Source organism: Carcharhinus amblyrhynchos, chromosome 9 (assembly GCF_965287045.1).
Source record: "Carcharhinus amblyrhynchos chromosome 9, sCarAmb.v2.hapA, whole genome shotgun sequence".
NCBI lineage: Eukaryota > Metazoa > Chordata > Chondrichthyes > Carcharhiniformes > Carcharhinidae > Carcharhinus > Carcharhinus amblyrhynchos.
This window is the reverse complement of record NC_137332.1, coordinates 26,701,658-26,725,216: the sequence shown is the minus strand read 5'-3', so window position 1 is coordinate 26,725,216 and position 23,559 is coordinate 26,701,658. Positions and strand designations below refer to the sequence as shown.

The window sequence follows — 23,559 nt, the reverse complement described above, 5'->3', positions numbered from 1 at the left end:
TGAGCGTGAATTTGAGGGGAAAAAAGGATGGGACAGCCATGGTCACACTAAAAACCTCTCGGTAAGAAGCACTAGTTTAATGGCTCCATCCACACCGTTTCACGCATGCGCCTGGCTGGCCTCTGGCGTAGTCTCGTGCGCATGAGCGGCATCGTTGTGGGGTGTTCCCCCCCCCCCCAACTCGCGCGTGCGCATGGCCGGTATTCGTTCTGGCCTTCTCCAGCCCGCGCGTGCGTGGCCGGTCTCATGCCCGGATCCCCCTGCACGTGCGCAAGGCTGACCTCGCTCTCGCTGATTCGGTGAATGGGAGCCGTCTGCATGATAGCAGCGTGATAACGTCACGGGAGAGGGTACTGACTCGGTGAATGGAGCTGTGAGCTATTTCCCCCAGCTCCCTGTCAGCACTGAGCTGAGAATGGAGAGACTCAGAGGCAGTCTGTTCAGGGGCAGGCATTCCACCGCCTCAGAAACTGTCAGACTCAGGAAGAGAAAATCCACGCTGTACAGCAAAGAGCGCTGCAGCACGGAGCTGGGTACAGGTAACTTCCTTACTTTATTCCCTCCCATCGCCTTCCATCAGTGCTCTGTTAAATGTCTTGTGTTTGTAAAAACCCGACAGAGTCTTGTGTTGGGACACCTGCTAAATCCAATGGACGACATCATGTGCAAGAATCTATGTGTCTATGAACAACACTGCATATAGTTCTCAGTGCAATACTATGGTCTGAAGACATGGTACACTTTAACCTGAATGCACACTCTGGACGGCAAATGGTTTCTCAACCCATATAAGCTGGGGTGAAGTTTTCCGAATACACCGTAGGATCCTAGAGATCACCGCAAGTTCACATAATTTAACTAACTTTACCTGCGTGAGTTAATTTCTACAGCAATTCAAACTAATCTTATGTGATCCGATGGCAAGCTACTGACGGAAATCGTTAATGTTTCTTTTTCTACATATATGATGCCTGATTTAATATCTTTCACTTTCCTCCTCTTCCAGCCTCCTGAGGGACCATTCTATCTGTGACAACTTGGTGCACTTCTCAATTGCCCAGAACACCACCACCACCTCTCCCAAATCCAGCACAGGAGGTTCAATACCTGGTCCCTTCCCACTGTACAAGGCCCCAAAAACTCCTTCCAGGTGAAACAGTGATTTACTTGTACTGTTTTCCATTCAGTACACTGATTTCATTACTTACAATACAATCCCTGTATGGCTGGGTGATGACTTAACACCTCCATTCAGTCCATAAGTGTTACCCTGAGCTTCTGGTGCTTGACAATTTAATTCTTCACCCTGTTACCATTCTGCCCTTTGTTGGCTGTTCTACACTGTTGCATTGAAGTTCAAAGTGAGTTTGAGGAACAGCACATTATCTTTCAGTTAGACATTTTGCAGCATCAATGTTTAGTTCAATAATTTCCAATAATATTTACTGGCAGTTTTTCAAATGTTGATGACTCTGCTTTCCAAGTTACATCTTCTCTGGACCCACCTTTTTGTTAATTGTGTCATTACCACCATTTGGCATTCACCATCATCTCTTTTTTGTCATTTAGTCTTTCCTGCCAGTCACAACTTCTGTTTTGTTCTTCCCTTCCTCCTTTCCCTGTCTTGTCTTTACTTAATATGTCATATCTTAAACCTCTTATGGTGAAGGGTCACAACCTGAAATGTTAATTCTATATCTCTCCACAGATGCTGCCATGCCTGCTGAGTATTTCCAGCATGTCCTGTTTTTATTTCAGATTTCTAGAATCAACAGTAATTGACTTTTATACTATCCTATAAATACATTTCAGGATTTGAATTATTAGCACATTAGTTACTTCTGCTACTGAAGATGGGCAGACGTAATGTTTTCACCCTTGTTGATATGTCTGTTTTTAAACAGTATGTTTCAAAAACTAATGAACAGATTTCAATGAAATTTGGTAAACAGGAAGAGTATGGTCCAAGGAAGAACTGTTTTTTTTGGTGAAAGTGAGGATCCAGATACTGGAATTTTTTTAAAGGATCTGTTAACATTGGGGAAGGGTAACTGATTTGTTTAGAATGTTGTTAATGGTCTTAGCTGCTGGGGTGGAATTTATCATAGCTATCAAAATGTGATGAGATTTTTCAATGCAGGTTGTTGGACGTGGGTTGTCTTGAAATCTTGTTAGTAAGGTGGAAGCTCTTGGGGAGGAAAAACATTTTATTTTCAGCTTTAATTCCGAGCATCAGCTAGGCAGTGAAAAGCTTCAAAGAAGAACTGCACAATTGTAATGTTGACTTAGCACAGGATAGCAGAGATATGCGCTCTGAGTGACCTCTTTACTTGTTCTGATACCATGTACGAATAAATATTTTGTACGGTGACAGCATTATTTTTCTCTGGATAGTTGGCACTGCATTTTTAAAATATGGTATGGATTTCTGTCTCTATCACCTTTCAGGCAGTAAGTTGCAGACTTCCATCAGCCTCTGGGTGTAAAATCAACTAGCCTGTAACCCTTCTACCAATTACTTCAGACCAATGGCCCCTGTTTATAAAGTTGTTTATTTATTAGTCACAAGTAAGGCTTACATTAACAGTGCAATTAACTTAGTGTGAAATTCCCTGGTTGCCACTCTTCAGTGTCTGTTAGGTGCATTGACCCGAATCAGTTTGTCTTTCAGACTGTGGGAGGAAACCGGAGCACCCGGAGGAGAGACACGCAGACATCATAGAATCGTAGAACCCTACAGTGCAGAAAGAGGCCCTTCGGCCCATCGAGTCTGCACCGAACACAATCCCACCCAGGCCCTACCCTCATATCCCTACATATTATACCTACTTATCCCTCTAACCTACGCATCCCTGGACATTAAGGGGCAATTTCTTAGCATGGCCAATCAACTTAACCCACTCATCTTTGAACATGGGGAGAATGTGCAAACTCCACAAAATGACTCAAGCCAGGAATTGAACCCGGGTCCCTGGAGCTGTGAGGCAGCAGTGCTAACCACTGTGCCACTATGCTGCTCCTTTTATTGACCTTTTTGCTGATGGAGATAGGTTGTTTCTATTCACTTTATCCAGATATTAAAATTTTATGTGCAATCTAATCCTCAGTCTCCTCTGTTCCAAAGAAAACAACTATACGGTACAGAGTTGCATGTGTTGGAAGATTATCTTCTTGGGCCGTGCCCCAGTCTCAAGGTTTAATTGTTTCTAGTCAGTTTTGATGAATTCCTTGTTACAGCTCCAAGAATCTGAACCATAATTCCATAAGCTTTACTTTGTATGGGATAGAGAAGAACACAAAAGGAAATTTTTAAGGGTTGTGTGGTGGCATGGTTACTGTTCTCTTGAAGGCTGGGTAGTTTGCTGCAGACAATGGTCTATAAGAACATAACATGAGAAATAGGAGCAGGAGTAGGCCATCTAGCCTTTCGAGCCTGCCCTGCCATTCAGTAAGATCATGGCTGATCTGAAGTGGATCAGTTCCACTTTCCCGCTCCCTTCCCATAACCCTTAATTCCCTTGTCTGTCAAAAACCTATCTACCCGTGACTTAAATATATTTAGCGAGGTAGCCTCCACCACTTCAACAAGCAGAGAATTCGAGATTCATCACCCTTTGAGTGAAGAACTCTGATCTAAACTGCGTGTCTCCCCCCCCCCCCCCCCCCCCCCAATCTTGAGGCTGTGCCCTCTAGTCCTGCTATCCTTTCTAAGTGGGAAGAATCTCTCTACCTCTACCCTATCCATCCCTTTCATTATCTTATACGACTCTATAAGATCCCCCCCCCTCATCCTTCTAAACTCCAACGAGTACAGACCCAGTCTATTTAGGCTCCCTTCATAGTCCAACCCCCTCATCTCTGGTATCAACCTAGTGAACCTCCTCTGCACTCCCTCCAAGACTAAAATATCCTTGCGCAAGTGCAGCAACCAAAACTGCACACAGTACTCCAGCTGCGGCCTCACCAGTGCCCTGTACAGTTGCAGCAAGACCTCCTGCTTTTATATTCTATCCCCCTTGCTATAAAGGCCAGCATTCCATTCGCCGCCTTGATCACCTGCTGCACCTGCAGACTGGGTTTTTGCGACTCATGCACAAGGACCCCCAGGTCCCTCTGCACCGTGGCATGCTGCAGCTTTTTGCCCTTTAAATTGTAATCCCTCCTACTATTATTTTTGCCAAAGTGGATAACCTCACACTTGCTAACATTATACTCCATCTGCCAGGTCCTCGCCCACTCGCTCTGCCTATCCAGATCCCTCTGCAGACTTTCCACACCCTCCATGCAATTTTCTTTTCCACTCATCTTTGTGTCATCAGCAAATTTCATCACCCTACACTCAGCCCCCTCCTCCAGATCATCTATGTAAATGGTAAATAGCTGAGGCCCCAGCACCGATCCCTGCGGCACTCCACTAGTCACCAACCACCAATCAGAACAGCACCCATTGATACCAACTCTCTGCCTTCTATTAGACAACCAATCCTCTATCCACGCTAACACCTTACCCCCAGTTCCATGCACCCTAACCTTCTGAAGCAACCTTTTTGTGAGGCACCTTATCAAACTCCTTTTGAAAATCTAGAAACACCACATCCACCGGTTCCCCTCTGTCTACCGCCCTAGTCACATCCTCATAGAAATCCAATAAATTCATCAAACACGACTTCCCCTTAACGAATCCGTGCTGCGTCTGCTCTATCAAACCATTCCTTTCCAGGTGCCTTGCTATTTCTTCTTTGATGACAGATTCAAGCATTTTTCCAACTACAGACGTTAAACTAACTGGCCTATAATTCCCTGCCTTTTGTCTGCTACCTTTTTAAACAGCGGCGTAACGTTAGCTGTTTTCCAGTCTTCTGGCACTTCCCTGGAATCCAGCGAATTTTGGTAAATAATCACTAAGGCATCCACTATCACCTCTGCCATTTCCTTCAGAACCCTGGGATGCATTCCATCCGGTCCTGGGGACTTGTCCACCATCAGTCCCGTTAGCCTATCAAGCACTATGTCTCTAGTGACAGTAATCGCATTCAGGCCCTCAACTCCTACCATCCTTCTATCTTTAATATCCAGCAAACTATTCGCATCCTCCTGCGTGAAGACCAAAGCAAAAAACTTATTTAAGGCCTCAGCCATTTCCTCATCTCCCACCACTGAATCCCCCCTCTCATCCTCTAAGGGTCCAACATTCACTCTAGCCAGCCTCCTCCTCTTTATATATTTGTAAAAACTCTTACTGTCCTTTTTTATATTTAGTGCTGGTTTAACTTCATATTTTTTATATTTAGTGCTAGTTTAGCTTCACAGTCTGTTTGTGGCTTTGAGGTCATTTGAAGGCAAGAAGTGGGGGTGCGGGGATGGCCTTGGCAACGTGTTGTCAATGAAGATGAACATGTTCCCGGCCACATCTTCAGTATAGATGATGTATGTGTGCGTGCTCACTGAGAAACTGAGCTTCAGGTCATTGTGACCCTTTTGTCACAGCATATGAGAAAATAGGTCTTTCACTAAGCACCCAGAAAATAAAAGTCCTCTTCTAAGTAGCTCACACAACACGTGTCACAGAGCAAGATAATTGTTTATGACTGACAGTAAATGTGCTAATATTTAGTGCTAAAGTACAATTTTCTTTAAAATTGAATGGTACTCAGGTTTTTTGAATTTCTTTCCTTATAGAATTATGGTTCATTTTGCGAAGCTGTAACACTTAATGTATTTGATGTGACACTGTCTTCCTTGGAAAAACACAGCTGGTAGCATGAGCCACTGAAATATTTTGCTGCTTTTGTAATTGTAATTTTTCTGTTAAATTTAGGATTATTGGGTCCAAACACATACTTAATCATGTTCAGTGTAGCTTTGAGGATGGTGAACTGCTTTCTGGTCCAAACGAGCTTCGTTCCCGATGAGTATTGGCAGTCACTTGAAGTCGCTCACAACATGGTCTTCAAATATCCTTTGGGTTTTCAATTTGTACCTGCGTCTTCTGAAAGTATAATCTTTTAGATCAGGAGATGTGTGAATCTTTGGACATCACAAATCCAGTTTCCGCTACATTTGCCGATTCATGACAATAAGATAGTTAAGTTGATTGGAACTGGGATATACGAAGTATTTACATGCCCTGATGTAATATAGTATTTGTTCTAAAATAACTTTGATATCAGAAAGCTGTTGAGTTCCAATTACTTATTAAATAACACTTAAATTTTCTTTTATGTTCTTCTTTATCCCATACAAAATAAAGCTTATGGAATTATGGTTCAGATTCTTGGAGCTGGTCTCTGCATGAAGTTCAAATCAATCCACTGGAATGAAGGAAAAGTTGACCTATCTTAGGGTTTGCTTTGTTCAGATGTCTAATAGCAAGTCTTGTGCCTATTTGCATTTGATGAGAAAATAATAGAATCTGATTAAGAAAAAGAAAATTATCTCTCCTAGGTGTTAGAAGGTGATAGAATGCAAATGTAAATAAAGGTTTCCTTTTAATTGCAGATGCAAGCTATGAAAACCTCTGCAGAGCTAAATACAATTTATAAGCAATGCGGAAAGATTTCATAACAGTTAGATTTGTCTACCAGAATACCATAAGTGAAGTGTTAGTGTCACCTCGTCACATTTAAAATTAAACTGGGCATGATTGAGTTGGACCTGTCACCTACAGACTTTCAGATTTTAAACTTTTTTTAAAAAAAAGTCTCCTGAGTTGTCGGCAATCCATGAAAATTTGTGCTTTATACTCTAACCATTTCTACTTTTCACCTTTGCAATCTGTTAATTTTGATATTTAACATTAAATGGTATGAATAGAATAGAAAATCCTTTACACTAAGCTGATTATTCTCTGTCAGGGGCATCCCCATCAATGCAAGAAAGCCTGCATTGTTTTTGACCAATGATTTGTTCAACATCAAACCTTTGATAATTCACTAGGAAAGAGAAACAGAGCCTTGGCAAGTTGAACATAGGACTTACATGACTTAATTTTGGATTTGTTGCTGTGGATGGTAGATCGAACAGTTGTAAATTGGAGAGACCAGCTATGGGGCAGGATGGTGGCCTATTTATTACATATTGTATCAGAATGTTGCTAAGCCTTCTCTTAAGTATTAATCAGAAATTGCCATGTCCAAACAGCTCACATTTTGCTGTTCACATCATACTCCAAGGTTAATTGATCATGATGCTTAAAAAGAGTGGTTTTATTCACTTTTTAAAATAAACATTATAACTTAACACACACACTTACGGTTATTTAACCTGGGAATGGAGAGAAAAGCTTCGGGGCTATACCTATCCATTGTTTTTTGCAAGCTTTTATAAATTGTTGCAAATATTCAAGAAGGATACAGTTCAACTTCTGGTAAGGTTTTCAAATAAAGTTACTTGATAGTAATCAGCCTGTCTCTCAAAAATGAGATTTAACTTTGTTATTGAAATGCTAGAAAAGTTTTTGGTTAATGTTTTTGAAAAACAGAAGTACATGTTTGTTGTTTTGCACGTAAATGAACTGAGCTGCATTTAAGTCTAATCTGGCCAAAATGTGTTCTCTTATTTCAGTCCTTCCTTTAGAGGAATGTTTAATTGTCTGCTTTGGCCAATTAAGAATTAAACTTTTATTCAATGAATTATAATCTGATCCTCAATTTTCATTGTGTTGTTCAAGGTGGAAATGTTCTGATTGCACAGGTACCTATTTGTTTTTTTTTAAGTTTCACACCTGCATCTTGTTAGCAGTAACTGTATAAAAGGGCAAGGACAATGATTATTTTGCTGTGGCAAGAATCATTGTTTCTGGACAGTGATTTACACCTGCAGTCTGTGCTCCAACTTCATTGCTGCCAGTGAACCTGCCATAATTGCTTTTGCAGATCTGGGTCCCTCGACTCGTCCAGTCTCTCCTAGCAGCACTAGCAGATGTAAAACTATATTCTATGATGAAAAAACAAGAGAGTGCAGAAATTGCAAAATGGGTGGTAAGCAGATATATTCTAGTTTTTCATATTTCATTTTCATTGTGGGATAGAAACTTTTCCAAGGTGTTTGACTCTACCTCAACTCTTCCTCAACCTCGGTGAGACTCAAAAGTGATTGATGTACATGGAAAGATTTTATGCAACAAGATCTGTAGGCATGAGACAAAGTCAGTAGTATTTTGTGACAAATTGTTTTAAGAATATATATACTTTGTATTTGGAAAATTATTTTATGTAAACTTAAGTATACAATTTAAGCTTACAAGGCTGTTATTCTAAAGTGCATCTTTTTAATTCTCTTTCAGTATTTTTCCCAACTGTGTTCCTGGTTCACCTGGTATTGCAGCACTCGGACAATTACAAATAGTATGGAAGCTGTTCTAACTAGCTTTATATTTTATTACTACCCTTTTCAGGGTTCGAAGACTGGGAATAGGTCAGGAAAATGTTTGTATTTTCAACTTTTTAAAAGTGCTGTTGTATGTTATAGAACAGTATGTTAATGTGATAAGATGCAAGCTTTGTGCTCCTAACTTAGCAAGCAGAGTAGTCTGATCTCCTCTCACAGCAAACTACTCAACAATGTTTGTTATTACGAGTCTAACAAATATTACTGGTGGGCAGTCAGGTACCAGAGCAGAACCCTGGCTTAGTAGATCATAACTTTAAGTTTTTTGTTTAGAGACAATAAGAATAGAGCTGAAGGATTGCTGATAAACTTTATTTTTTTTGTTGAGGTTAATTTATTACTGTCACAAATAGGCTTACATTAACATTGCAATGAAGTTACTGTGAAAAATCCCTGAGTTGCCACACTCCGGCGTCTGTCTGGATACACTGAGGAACAACTTAGTACGACCAATGCACGTAATCAGCACATCTTTTGGTCAGTGGGAGGAAACCTGGAGAAAACCCACCTAGACACGGAGAATGTGCAAACTCCACACAGACAGTCATCCAAGCTGGGAGTCGAACCAGGGTCTCTGGCTTTGTGAGGCAACAGTGCTAACCATCGTGCAGCCCACACTTACTAAACATTGATTATAATACAGTACCTCTTCATCCCAGCTATATTGTTATAGGCGTACAAGGATATTTTGGCCTTGGAGGGAGTGCAGAGGAGGTTTACTAGGCTGATGCCGGAGTTGAGGGGGTTGAGCTATGAGGAGAGGCTGAATAAACTAGGCTTCTACTCGTTAGAGTTTAGAAGAATGAGGGGAGATCTCATTGAGACATATAAGATGATGAATGGGATGGATAGGATAGAGGTGGAGAGACTCTTCCCGCTCAGAAAGGACAGTAGGACTAGGGGGCACAGCCTCAAGATAAAGGGGGGGCAGTTTAGAACGGAGTTGAGGAAGAACTTCTTCACTCAAAGGGTGGTGAATCTCTGGAATTCTCTGCTGTTGAAGTGGTGGAGGCTACCTCGCTAAATATTTTTAAGAAGAGGGTTGATGGATTTTTGATAAGAGAGGGGATTAAGGGTTATGGGGAGAGGGCGGGAATGTGGAACTGAGCCACGACAGATCAGCCATGATCTTATTGAATGGCGGGGCAGGCTCGAAGGGCTAGATGGCCTACTCCTGCTCCTATTTCTTATGTTCTAACACAAATTACTATTTATCTTGAACTTGGATGGTCTCAAAAAGCATACAGTCCATGTAAATCAATGGGCAAAATGTGATCAGACACAGCACACTTTAAAAAAACCAAGTGACAGATATGACCAATGCAATTTCTGTGGATTCCTCATCAAATTCCCTCCAGATGTTTGTCATACTGTGAGCCAACCAGTCTCATTGAAATTCTGATTTCCTCATGAGTGTTTCCATACTTCACTCTTGAAAAACACACTTGGAATCTTCCCCCAAACAATGCTTTCTCTTCGGTGCCTTCAGTATGGATCCATTCCAGGATTTCTTTCTCTCTATAGTATTCTCTGACTTGGATTGCCACGTGCCTTCAAGCTTCCACACATTCTTTCAGGTACCCAGCCTTGCCCACAGAACACTATTGCTTACAGTCTGTATTAAGATGTCACCAAACTTTTGATTACATCTGATGTCTAGCATCTGACTTTAACTCTGGTTCTTGCAACTGTCTCTTTAACTCAGTGTACTTCACTTTTTAATTTAACTCGCCCAACAGGACCTTATTCAACTGCCTATTCTTTGTTCCTTTAACTTAAACATCTCCCTGAGACATGCTGTTTGTACCACTCCCTGGTTTCTACTCTTTTATGGCACAGTGGTTAGCACTGCTGCCTCATTGCCAGAGACCTGGCTTCGATTCCGGCCTGGGGTGACTGTTTGCATGTTCTCCTAGTGTCTGTGTGGGTTACCCCCAGGTGTTCCAGTTTCCTCACGCAGTTCAAAAATGTGCACGTTAGGTGCACCAGGCTACAGGGATAGGGCGGACCTGTGTAAAATGCTCTTTCGGAGAGTTGATGCAAACGCGATGGGCCAATGGCCTATTTCTATACTGTAGGGATTCTGTGATCCTATGGTTCTTTTGAGAAATCTGTTTTTTCAGTTCTTTGGTCCTGTGTAGCTTCTCATTTCAGCTAAGGTGGCCCTATTTGCGTAGCAGTAAACCTAGTTTTCCTTTAAGCCCTGTCTACTTTCAGATCGTAACCTCTCATTACCATACTGGCACCTGAATGAAACTGGAGTCATTAAATCTTCCAAATACAGAACCACAAAAGTAAACTCACTTGAAGCTTTGCCTTTTTTTAATACCCACAAATACAAATATAGATTATTTAAACTGTTTCCTGACATTTTCTATGGGGAAAATAGGAGGTAGATTCACTTCCTAAGCTGCTTTGTGTACAGTTTAGCTTATTATTAGTCTCAAGTATGTTTACATTAACACTGCATCAAAGTTATTCCCTTGGATCCCCTAGGACATACCTGGGCAATTTTCCACAGTGTGAAGTAGATGCCAGTTTTGTAACTATACTGGAAGAGCTTGGCTAGGCGAGTAACAAGTTCTGGAGCACCAGTCTTTCAGTACTATTGCTGGAATGTTATCAGGGCCCATTGCCATTGCAGTATCCAGTGCCTCCAATTATTTCTTGATAACACATGGAGTGAATCGAATTGGCTGGAGACTGGCTATTCGAGTAGATTTTTCTCTGTAGAATGCAGACATCTGTGCTCAAATCTGTCTCTGTGGAATGATGGAAGAAAAGTGGAAAAGAAGGAGAGAGAAAGATGCATTAATATAGGCTATTATTTCTGCCAGCCTGCTGTCCCTAAAATAGAAGGGAAAACTGTGAGAAATGGTTAAAGATAGGAAGATAATGTGAAAGTGGAAATGCCACAAAGGTAGAGCAGACCTATGAAACCTGACATGTATCATCACTTTAATAAGAAAGGTGGCAAAAAAAGGGTTAAGTTTGCAGCAGTGCTGTTATGGTTGTTATAACATTTAAGGGCAGTTGTTACCAGATCTGATTCTGTCTATTTTTTTTTCTATTTGCAGTTCGAAATATCTGGCTCTGACTGCTTTTGCAGTTGTTGTGCGCCCCACTGCTGTCATCCTTTGGCTGCCACTGCTATTTTTTCATTACTGGCAGGAAGTGAAGAAACTGGATTTGCTGTTGTACAAATGTCTACCAGTTGGGTATGTTGAAGAGAGGAGAGGAGTTTTCCCCCATATTAATCCAGACACGCACTAGTTTGACAAGCCAATTTTATATTTTTTGCTGTTGAATATTATTCTCAATCAGCAACTAAATTCAATGCAGATATTTTATATCTGCATTTCAAGTTGGCCAGAGTTTGTGCTAGAATAAGAGACAAACATCAAAACACTTAAGCTATTTGTTGTAAAATTTTAAGTGACGAAGTACCTTGACAAAGATTGATTAAGCAGTACAATTCCTCCTATGATTCAGGGACCACTCTCAAAACATTACTATTTGGACTCATCCCATGTTGGTGGCTCAGTACGACTGACCACCTGCCTGAAGTTAATGGGCTGTAACCCAGAAATGCAAGACAACCATTCTGTCTGCTCTTGGAAAGTAGGTGAATTGGAGGCAGTTGAGGCAGGACTGTGGCATTGACAGGAACAGCAAGCAATTCCGCAATCGTGTTCATCTTGGAATCTATACCCCTTGGCTGAACACCTTGAGACTTGACTTCCAGATAACCCTGATATGGGCAAGAATTTCATTTTGGACTTGATGAAAATGATTGAGTACACACACTGGCTTAGGATTACAGCACTCATTGCCTCAAGTACATTTTGAAAGAATCTGGGCCAATTACGTACTTGATTCCACCTAAGAAGCTGTCTTTATTTCAGATTCCAGCATCTGCAATAATTTGCTTTTATTAAGCTATCTTGATTTATGAAGTTTTTTTTTACAGAACTTGTGGTAAACTTCTCTGAAATTTTCATTCCGAAAACAGGGAAAATCTTCAGTGCAGGTTAAGACTATATTCCTCTTGTAAAGGAGCTCAATAGCAGCTTAGCTTGGAAAGAAAATTGTTTCCAATTTGTGGATGAACAAATGTTAGAATATGGAATCCTGGTTCTGGACTTTCCCTACTTTACTTTGGGGTGGGTGCAGATGCAGAAGAAAGAATTTTTCCATCTTGTGCCATTGTGTTGGTGAGCAACTGCTATCAATGTTCAATATCCAACAATGTTCTTTTGCACAGTTCTCAGCAGTTGTTTACAGTACTTTTCATTCTTGTGATGCATTCCTTCCTGGTGGCACAGTTGAGAGCATAAACATGGCAAGTGGAGGACACAGAGTGGAAATGTGTGTCCTACTGAGGTCGTGTGTGTGTGTGCGCTAATTATTTTTAGGTGAAGGTTCCATTTATTTTACAGATGCTTAACTCTTGGGATATCTCTAACAATTGACCGAATATTTTATGGTGAGGTAGGATGTGTTTTCATATTTTTGACCTTTCGAAAACTATTGTGGTGTGGCTAGCATGCAATAAAGCCACTAGCCTGGCCTACATTGGAGCAATTTGTAATGCACTGAGGCATCTTTCTTTAACAGATCCTGGTGCCTGTAGCTTTCAGCACTGTAGATTTAATTATTTTTGCTTTTTTAAAAAAAAAAATAATTCTTCTAACTTGTGCTTCAACAAAACAGAATATCTGCTTCTGTACCTCTGCCAATGGTGCTTTCAATTTGCCTGCTAATGCATAAGGGTGATTGAGAAAGGATTTACTGTCCTTTTGTTTCATTCATTAATTTAGAAATGTTGACCATTAATTTGCATATGTTTAAAAAGGTGATTCTGCAGTACTTATTTCTTGAATCTATACATCTTAAAATAATCATTTTGGATTCGGAAACTTACATCATGTAGTACTTTAGTTTAAGAAATTTATGCTGGGGCAGGGCTATCCAAGCCTTTCTTTCTCCCTGTTGATAATATTCATGTTTTTTTTTGTCCCATTTACAACCCCATTAACGATATGTTGCAAATTTACATTTTGTTCTTGCCTATCTTTGCTTTTTTTACCCTTTCAGTGGGTTATGGTTCAATGGAATTTCCTCAGATTTAACGTGATTCAGAACATGGGATCATTCTATGGCTCACATCCGTGGCACTGGTACTTCACTCAGGGATTTCCTGTTATCATGGGAACTCATTTCCCCTTCTTCATTCATGGATGCTTGTTGGTGCCTAAGAAATACAGAGTTTTGCTAATAGCGGTGATATGGACCCTCGTGGTGTATAGGTGTGTACCACTCAGTTTGGAGTTTCCTGTGTTGAGGATAATGGCTTTCTTGAATTGAAGATAGGACCAGAATCTTAATCATTGATAGCTATTTTAATGCTGAAATATATGGATAGCTTTCACCTATCTCCGGCCCTCTATCCAGCCCCTGCTGCTCCACTGCCACCACCTCCCGACAACAGTATATATCTCATTCTATTCCCAGTTCTCTTTAGCTCTGACAGAGTCATCCAGACTCAAATGTTAGCTTTGTTCTCTCTCCACAGATGTTGTCAGACCTAAAGGGCACAGTAGCACAACAGTTAGCAGTGCTTCCTCACAGCACCAGGAACCCAGGCTCAATTTCTGGCTTGGGTGAATGTGCAAACTCTGCACATTTTCCCCATGTCTGCATGGGTTTTCTGTGGATGCTCTGGTTTCCTCCCATAGTCCAAAGATGTGCAGGTTAGGTTAATTGACCATACTAAATTGCCCCTTATTGTCAGGTGACTTAGTAGTGTAAATATGTGGAGTTACAGGGGTAGGGCCTAGATGGGATTGTTGTTGGTGCAGGCTTGATGGACTGTATGGCTTCCTTCTGCACTGTAGGGATTCTATGAGTCTTTGACCTGCTAAGATTTTTCAGCATTTTTTGTTTTTGTTTGAGTCCAGTGTTTGCAGTAATCTGCTTTTATATTAAAGTATTAAAAGTGACTGACCTTAATGCATTTTAATGAGATTTTATTTTCAGATTCTTTATCTGGTTTAATCATTTAAAAGCTGCAAAATATCTCAAAGGCACTCGCAAGTAATACAAAAAAAATTACTATTATCTCGATAAAAACATAACATTTAGTGTGGCGCTGCAAACCAACAAGATGCAAATCTCTTTTGACAGTTTACGTTTTCCCTTTACTCCTAATTTAAATGGTTATTGTTATAGGGTATAGCTGCTTACAGCACTGAAGGTCTGAAGACAAGTCCACTAGCCTAATCATGGTCAGAGTTTTCTGGCTACTCACACCAGAGGGGGAGGGGGGAGGAATCTTCTGATCCCATTGACGGCACACTGCCTCTCCGGCCTCCCAGCAGTGAGGGGTGCATTCAATGGAAAACCCCATTGACAACGTGAAACGAGAAGATCCCACCATCAGCCAATGGCAGGCTGCCTCTGCTGCTGAGAAACGCATGGTGGGTTGCGTGGAAAGTCCCCCCAAAAGTGATTCCCAGGTTTTGCCAGAGCAATTCATGAGTCATCTTACTCCCTTTGCTGTCATCCAATAACCCTTGTATCTTCCTCTCTTTCAGATAATTAGCTGCTGTTCTGTTAATATTTGCTCCGTTTACAATGTAGATTAATTTGTTGTTTTGGGAGAGTGCTGAAATTTAGAGTTAGGAGAAATATGGGTACAATTGAGGGGTTAAGACAAATATTTTCTACAGATCCTTCCTTTCCTTGAGTATTACAACCCCATGAGATGTTTTACAGTCAGAAATCATTGTTTAAAATAGAAAAAAAATGATTTGGATAGTATATGTACTCAGTATTAACAAAAGCCCAATTGGACATCATGACTTCAGTTGTGCTAGAGCCATATATTAGGCACTGTGTGACTGAACTGACATACTAAAATCTAGTTATAATGGGTAACCCACTGTAATGAATAACCATTCCATGATGGCACTTGCACAAGTTGTTCTCTGCTGCTTTAGAAGCAGACCCTGTATGCAGCATGAGTGCTTGAGTTGATTACCTCTTTTCCTTTGCTCACTGCCTGATTGACTCTGGATATTTTAGAGAAATTGACAGTTTTGGATGGTGTAGCATCCTGATGCACTGACATGCAGCATTACCAGGCTTATGCACATGCATGCTTTCAAATATTACCTGTGGAATACTTGTGCTTTAAAATATATAAATATTATTTATTACAGTTTCTTGAGCCACAAGGAATTCAGATTTATTTATCCAGTATTGCCTCTTTGCATGGTGTTTTGTGGTAAGTATCACTTCATAATTTTAAGATATTTTCTTTTAAATCCTAAACAGTATCAGTTACATGAGTCTTGAGATAAAATTAAGACATCTTCCACACGTAATATTTGTCTTTGAAAAACAGAATTAATGAGCATTTTTAAGGTTCTTTAAAAGAGAAATGATTTTCCTTGTATAACGTTTCAAAAGATGTATCTCTTTGACTTAAGCCTGTTTATTTCCAGAGGCAATCTGACTGGAGGTATTTTTCCTAACTGTGCCCTGTTGTAACATTATGAATATAGTAGTGTTATATATTGTTTTGTATTATAACTTGGTAACTAGGGATTGTTGAAATGCTTTTAAATTTTGTAATTTGTGATCAAGTTTGAATGTGAACCTTTTAAAATACATACTCTCTGTATAAAGGTAGGTACTTAACTGGAATAAATAGTTGAAGTTATTTATTCCTGTTTTATGTACAAAAAATGTTAAAGTCTTTAGTAACATTTTATATTTGTATTCACTCCTAGTTTCATTCTCTTTTCTAAATAGGTTACTCATTGGCTAATTTGAAAGCATGGAAGAAACCGGCAGTTTGTTTTCTGGTGTTTTCTAATGTGTGTCTAATTCTATATACTGGATTAATTCACCAGCGTGGAACATTGGATGTAATGCAGCACATTCAACTGCTCTGTAAGGACACGCACCCAGAAGGAGAAGAGCCCTCTTTGCTCTTTCTGATGCCTTGTCATTCAACACCATTTTACAGGCATGTTAAATATTTTGCAAAAACAACTAACGTAGGAAATGAGGAACTGTATCTTGCATGAGATTTTTTGAAACCCTTGCGTTCGTGTAAAACCAAAATGTTGCAATATTGGGTGCTGGTACAAGTAAGTTCGGAAGTTGAGGGGTCTGACCCATTTTTCAGCAAGTTCTATGACACTTGGCCATAAATACCAAGATAATCTGCAAGCAAATGTTTTGATTTGCGATGAAGCTCTTTCTGGATGGATGAACTGGAATGAGGTGTTTCTTATTGCTCTCTTGTCACAAATACAAAACATAAGAACATAAGAAATAGGAGCAGGAGTAGGCCATCTAGCCCTTCGAGCCTGCCCCGCCATTCAATAAGATCATGGCTGATCTGTCGCTGCTCAGTTCCACATTCCCGCCCTCTCCCCATAACCCTTAATCCCCTCTCTTATCAAAAACCCATCAACCCGCGTCTTAAAAACATTCAGCGAGGCAGCCTCCACCACTTCAACGGGCAGAGAATTCCAGAGATTCACCACCCTTTAAGTGAAGAAGTTCCTCCTCAACTCCGTTCTAAACCGCCCCCCTTTTATCTTGAGGCTGTGCCCCCTAGTCCTACTGTCTTTTTTGAGCGGGAAGAGTCTCTCCACCTCTATCCTATCCATCCCATTCATCATCTTATACGTCTCAATGAGATCTCCCCTCATTCTTCTAAACTCTAATGAGTACAAGCCCAGTTTATTCAGCCTCTCCTCATAGCTCAACCCCCTCAACTCCGGTATCAGCCTAGTAAACCTCCTCTGCACTCCCTCCAAGGCCAAAATATCTTTGCGCAGGTGCGGCGCCCAAAACTGCACACAGTACTCCAGCTGCGGCCTCACCAATGCCCTATACAGCTGCAGCAAGACCTCCCTATTTTTATATTCAATCCCCCTCGCTATGAAGGCCAGCATCCCATTCGCCTTCCTGACCACCTGCTGCACCTGCAAGCTGGGTTTTTGCGACTCATGCACAAGGACCCCGAGGTCCCTCTGCACCGTCGCCTGCTGCAGTTTTTCGCCCCGTAAGTAATAGTCCTTCCTACCATTCTTCCTACCAAAGTGGACCACCTCACACTTGCCAACATTAAATTCCATTTGCCATTTCCTGGCCCATTCGCCCAGCCTATCTAGATCCTTCTGCAGACTCTCCACACCCTCCGCACAATTTGCCGTTCCCCCAATCTTGGTGTCATCAGCAAATTTCGACACCCTACACTCGGTTCCCTCCTCCAGATCATCTATATAAATGGTAAAAAGCTGAGGCCCCAGCACCAACCCCTGGGGCACTCCACTAGTCACCATCCGCCAATCCGAATAGCACCCGTTGACCCCCACTCTCTGCCTCCTATTTGACAACCAATCCTCTATCCATGCTAACACCCTACCCCCAACTCCATGTCCCTCGACCTTCTGCAATAACCTCTTGTGAGGTACTTTGTCAAACGCCTTCTGAAAATCCAGAAAGACCACATCCACCGGCTCTCCTCTATCCACCGCCCTAGACACATCCTCATAGAACTCCAGTAAATTTGTCAGTCACGACTTCCCTTTAATGAAACCGTGCTGCGTCTGCTCTATCAAGCAATTCCCTTCAAGATGCCTGGCAATTTCCTCCTTAATGACAGATTCTAACATTTTACCTACCACAGACGTTAAACTAACCGGCCTATAATTCCCCGCCTTTTGCCTGGCACCCTTCTTAAACAACGGCGTAACATTAGCCGTTTTCCAATCATCCAGCACTTCCCTGGAATCCAGCGACGTCTGGAAAATAACCACCAAGGCATCCACTATCACCTCCGCCATTTCTTTCAGAACCCTCGGATGCATTCCATCCGGTCCTGGGGACTTGTCCACAATCAGCCCCTCCAGTCTGTCGAGCACCGCGCCTCTCGTAACAGTAATGTCATTAAGACCCTCCAGTCCTACCACCTTTCCATCGCTAACACCCGGCAAATTATTCACGTCCTCCTCCGTGAAGACAGAAACAAAAAAGTTATTCAATACCTTAGCCATATCCCCATCCCCTACCACTAGGTCCCCTTTCTCATCCTCTAAAGGACCAACATTCACCCTAGCCAGCCTCTTCCTTTTTATATATTTATAAAAACTATTGCTATCCTTTTTTATATTAAGCGCTAGCCCAGCTTCATAGTTTCTCCTACCCTTCTTTATCAACTTCTTTGTCAATCTTTGTTGACATTTAAACCTCTCCCAATCCTCTTCTCGCCCACTACTCTTAGCGAGGAAGCTGTGCTAAAACAATACAGCTTCAAATAGTTACCATGTGGCTGTAGTCCTAAAAAAGTATCATTATTCATTTGGTAGAGACTTCTGTAGATTGGATCATAACTTTGATATTTTTCCTCTTTCTTTAGCAAGTTCTATTATATTGCATACAATCCAGTTTCCATCTAATTTTAGAATAATTGTAAAGTTGGCAGTAATGTAATCTGGTAATTATAAGAATAATATTCCAGTCACATAGACAACTGATGTATTTATTCCCGACCCCTGATCAGGTAAACTGCTGACCCTGTTAGAGTGAGAGATCAGAAGCCTGGGGGGAGATGGGTCAGAAACTTGGTGCTGGGTTGGTGAGGAGCATGTTTGAGGTCTTGAGTAATATAAAAAGATATTTCCCTCTTGCATCCTTACCTGGATGTAGCTGCCACTAGTGCAACAACAACCAACCAAAATAGTGTTATCAAAGAATGGCCATCACATGTCGAAGAGAAAGTGCAAGCCTCCCATTCATAAATGTCTGGTCTCGTCTGCATTTTTGTAATCTTGATGAACAAAGTCCAAATGAGGATTATTTTATTACCTTATCGTTTCTGAGTACAGAGAGCACGTTTAAGCTGCTTATTGGGGTATTGGCAGAGACATGAGTAGGTGTCCAGCCTATTCTTGCATCTGGCAAAGTCACGTGACTTGGGGAGATAAATAAAAGGCAGATGAAGAGAAAATAATAAGAATACTTATTCTCAAAATGTGTGGTGCATGAAGATTGCCTGTATCACTTAACTATTTCTCATTTCTCCACAGCCATGTTCACTGCCCAATAAAAATGCACTTTCTAGAATGTCCTCCAGATCTGACTGGAAATAATAGCTATGTTGATGAAGCTGATGTGTTTTTCGAGGAGCCACTTAAGTGGCTGAATATAAGATTTTCTGGTCAAGCCTCCCTCCCTACTCACCTAGTATTTTATAATGTAATGGAACAGGTATGTATGTATGTATATATTTTTATTGGTTATTTTTACAGTAACCTCACTTATTGTACTGCCTGGAGACGATACACATCTCTTTAACCTGTGATCAGTGCTCCTTCCACACACATTGTCAGCCACTTTAGGACTTGAACAGCAGGTTAGGTGTAAAGATTCGCATTCTAATCAGTAATCTCTAAACTGTCTGTGCTTTATATGCTCTGTCTGAGGCCAGAACTCTCCATTTACCTGAAGAAGAGGGAATCCCCTCAAGCTAGTGAGTTTACTATCAAATAAATCGGTTGGACTAAAACCTAGTGTTGTCAGACTTTTTACTGTGTTTTCCCTTGTTAGCCATGGATGAGCCACCTTCCCCGTTTTACTCTTATGCTAGGCAGGGATGTACAGTTGTTGAAGTTCACCCATGTGTTAAGAACATAAGAACATAAGAAATAGGAGCAGGAGTAGGCCATCTAGCCCTTCGAGCCTGCCCCGCCATTCAGTAAGATCATGGCTGATCTGTCGTGGCTCAGTTCCACTTTCCCGCCCTCTCCCCATAACCCTTAATCCCCTCTCTTATCAAGAACCCATCAACCCGCTTCTTAAAAATATTTAGCAAGGCAGCCTCCACCACTTCAACGGGCAGAGAAAATGTCTGCCACGTCCTATCCAATTAATTATCCTTTACCAGCTTATCCTAGCCAATGCACACCTCATGATATCAAAGTTAGCTTTAGTCAAGTTCAGGACCCTAGGTTCAGACTTAACTGTGTCATTCTCAATCTTAATGAAAAATTGTACTATGTTATGATCACTCTTCCCCAAAGGATCTTGGACCACAAGGTTGCTAATTAATCCTCTCTCATTACATGATACCCAATCTAGGATGGTCTGCCTCTAGTTGGTTCCTCGACATATTGGTCGAGGAAAACCATCCCTTATATATTACAAGAAATCCCCCTCCATCACGCTGTTACCAGTTCGGTGAGCCCAATCAATATCCAGATTAAAGTCACTCATAATAACTGCTGTACCCTTACTAAATGCATCTCTAATGTCCTGCTCGATTCCATCCCCCAACCTCACTACTACTGGTGGTCTTACATGACTCCCACTAGTGTTTTTATCCTTTGGTGTTCCACATCTCCATCCATACAGATTCCACATTGTCCAGGCTAATGCTATGGACTGCAGCATTTCAAGAAGGTGATTCATCACCACTGCCTTGAGGACAGTTATGGATTTGCAGTAAATATTGGCCTTAACACTGAGACTCATCCATGAACAAATAAAAACATTGGTCAGTTTGTCAATAATTACTTGTCACTTTGTGGCCCCCACCCCTGACCTAGATACAGAATTATTTTGTTTGATTACATTATTACATATTGCTCACAGGCAGCACTTCTTAATTATGGTAATGTTAGTTGTAATGTTACAGTTTGAATGTGTGTGTTGGGCTATTATAGAATCCACCCATCCAATGCCTTTAAAGAGCCTTGTTGTTGGTGCTTTTGAGTTCAGGAATGAGAAATGATTAGAAGTAACCGAATCATGACAATATGAAGTCTCAGTCCTTCTTTCACAGGGTAACAGACTATGGAAGATTATGGCCCCAATTTAGCATCTTTCAGCTGTTTTAATCTAAGAATTGCAAGTTTTTCTGTTTTGCTATTTAAATTGCACCTTTTGATATAATTTGACTGTTGTCAGATCATATTGAATGGCAGTAAAAATGACTGAGAAAATACTTGTGGCACAGCCTATTCTGTCCTGTGCTTTGAACTAAAATAGGGGAGCATAGTGTTGGAAGAGCACTGACCTTTTGCAGATTTATTTGTTTGTAAATCTTAAAAGTTAAGCTAACTGGTTTGTTTACAGTAAATTTAAATATATTAAAATCTACTGTTGCTTAAACATCTTCTGAACTGGAGATTTTGTCCCTTTTTCAAAGAAAATCAAGCTGTTTCTGAAGACCAGGAACTATGTGAAAACTGCAACGTTTTTTCATACTCATGTGCCAGATGGTCGGATTGGAAGCCACATTCAAGTATATGAGAGAAAGATGATGGATGATAGATGACTTTTTTTTACATCTTAAACTTGTCTGTAAATGTTTCTACTATCTCAATGTTTTTGTAAAATATTCCTTCCTTCCAACACTCGTGTTGTGTGTGTTTCTGGACAATCAAGTTGATAGAAACGTGGAAAAATAGGTGCAGGAGTAGGGTTTGTTCCTTCAAGTCTGCTCCACCATCTATTGTGATCATGGCTGATCATCCAACTCAATAGCATGTTCCCACTTTACCCCAATATACCTTTAGCTCCAAGAGCTAACTCTAACTCCTTGAAAATATACAATATTTTGGCCACTGCTTTCTGTGGTAGTGAATTCCACAGGTTCACCACTCTCTGGGTGAAGAAATTTCTCCTTTTATTTCTGTCCTAAACAGCCCTGTATCGCTTGCTGCACCTGCATGTTTGTCACTAACTGGTAACAGTAGGCACAATGTAAATCAGGAAATTAAAAGTGCATGTAACATGAATAAGCCAGTGATAATGGGAAACTTCAATTTACATCTGGGCTGGCTAAAGCTAATTATCACTAATGCTGTGAAAGATGAATTCCTGGAGTCTGTACAAGCTGGATATGTGGAACAATATGTTGGAGGAAGGTGAATCATCTATGCTCCTCCTGCAGATGTGGGAGCTCGGAGAATTTTGTTGTCCTTGATGACTACACTCGTTGAAAGTGCACCCAGCTGCAGCTCTTGGGAGACTGAGTTGGGGAGCGGGAGCTGGAGCAGGCTTCACTCAAGATTATCTGGGATGCTGAGCACTTCATAGATAAGGTCGTGAGGTTGTCACACCTAAAATGCAGGCAAAGGAAAAGAAAAGGCAAAGGAAGCAAGCAGGGAGAGCAGGAGACCCCTGTGCCAGTCTGCTTGTGAACAAGTATACCATTTTGGATACTGGTGGAGGGTGGAGGCCATTTTAGATGGAAGCAGCAGTAGCCAGATCTGTGGCACTACGACTGGCTCTGGGGCACAGTAGGAAAGAATAAAGTTAAACAGGACTGTAGTGATAGGAGACTCAATAATTAAGGGGAGAGACAGGAGGTTCTGTGGCTGCAAATGAGACCAGGATGGTGTGTTGTCTCCTTGGTGCCAGGGTCAAGGATATCTCAGGAGTGGCTACAGAACATTGTCAAGGGGAAGGGTGAGCAGCTACAAGTTGTGCACATTGGCACAAATTACGTAAATAGAAATAGGTATGAGGTCCTAAGGAGTGATTATAGAGAGCTTGGAGAAAGGTTAAGAAATGAGGCTTCAAGTGTCGTAGTCTGTAGATTACTTCCAGTGCCACATGCTAGTGAGGGTAAGAACACGAGAATATGACAGATGAATTCATGGCTTAGTTCATTGGGATCTTTTCTGGGGCAGAGGTGACCTGATTAAGAAGGATGGGTTGCATCTGAACTGAAGGACCAATATTCTGGGGGAAGATCTGCTAGTGTTGCAAGGGAGGGTTTAAACTAGATTGGCAGGGGAGGTGGGATCCTCAGCAGCAGGGAAGCAAATGAGGGGTTGAAAGGCGATGCAGTACTCAACAATGGCAAGCTGCTCTCCTAATTTCCTTCTTGAGTATACTTCTGTAATCCCTGTACATTCCGGGGACTCCCTTGATTTCACCTGCTTGTACTGAAGCCATGCCTCCTTTTTCCTGGCCAAGATCTCAATATGTTTTATCATCCAGTGTTCCTTACTCCTACCAGCCTTGCAGTGGTGATATACTGGGGACAGTTCGCATTAGAGGGGGTGATGGATATATTAAAATGTATGAAGGCAGATAAATCTGGCTCTGACCAGGTAAATCCAAGAATATTGCATGGGG

The 23,559-nt window shown here is 41.3% G+C and overlaps 1 protein-coding gene across 1 annotated transcript; it reads left to right on the top strand.

The window, feature by feature from the left end:
- The first annotated feature begins 254 nt into the window (after positions 1-254).
- pigb (phosphatidylinositol glycan anchor biosynthesis, class B) lies at positions 255-21,825 on the top strand. Its single transcript, XM_080195339.1, has 12 exons — positions 255-539; positions 5,819-5,954; positions 7,249-7,366; positions 7,875-7,979; positions 8,285-8,415; positions 11,466-11,606; positions 12,828-12,879; positions 13,486-13,697; positions 15,612-15,676; positions 16,207-16,423; positions 19,500-19,680; positions 21,620-21,825. The coding sequence occupies exons 1-12, from the start codon at positions 416-418 to the stop codon at positions 21,746-21,748; spliced, it is 1,611 nt and encodes a 536-aa protein (XP_080051465.1). The 5' UTR covers positions 255-415; the 3' UTR covers positions 21,749-21,825.
- The last annotated feature ends 1,734 nt before the right edge of the window (positions 21,826-23,559 follow it).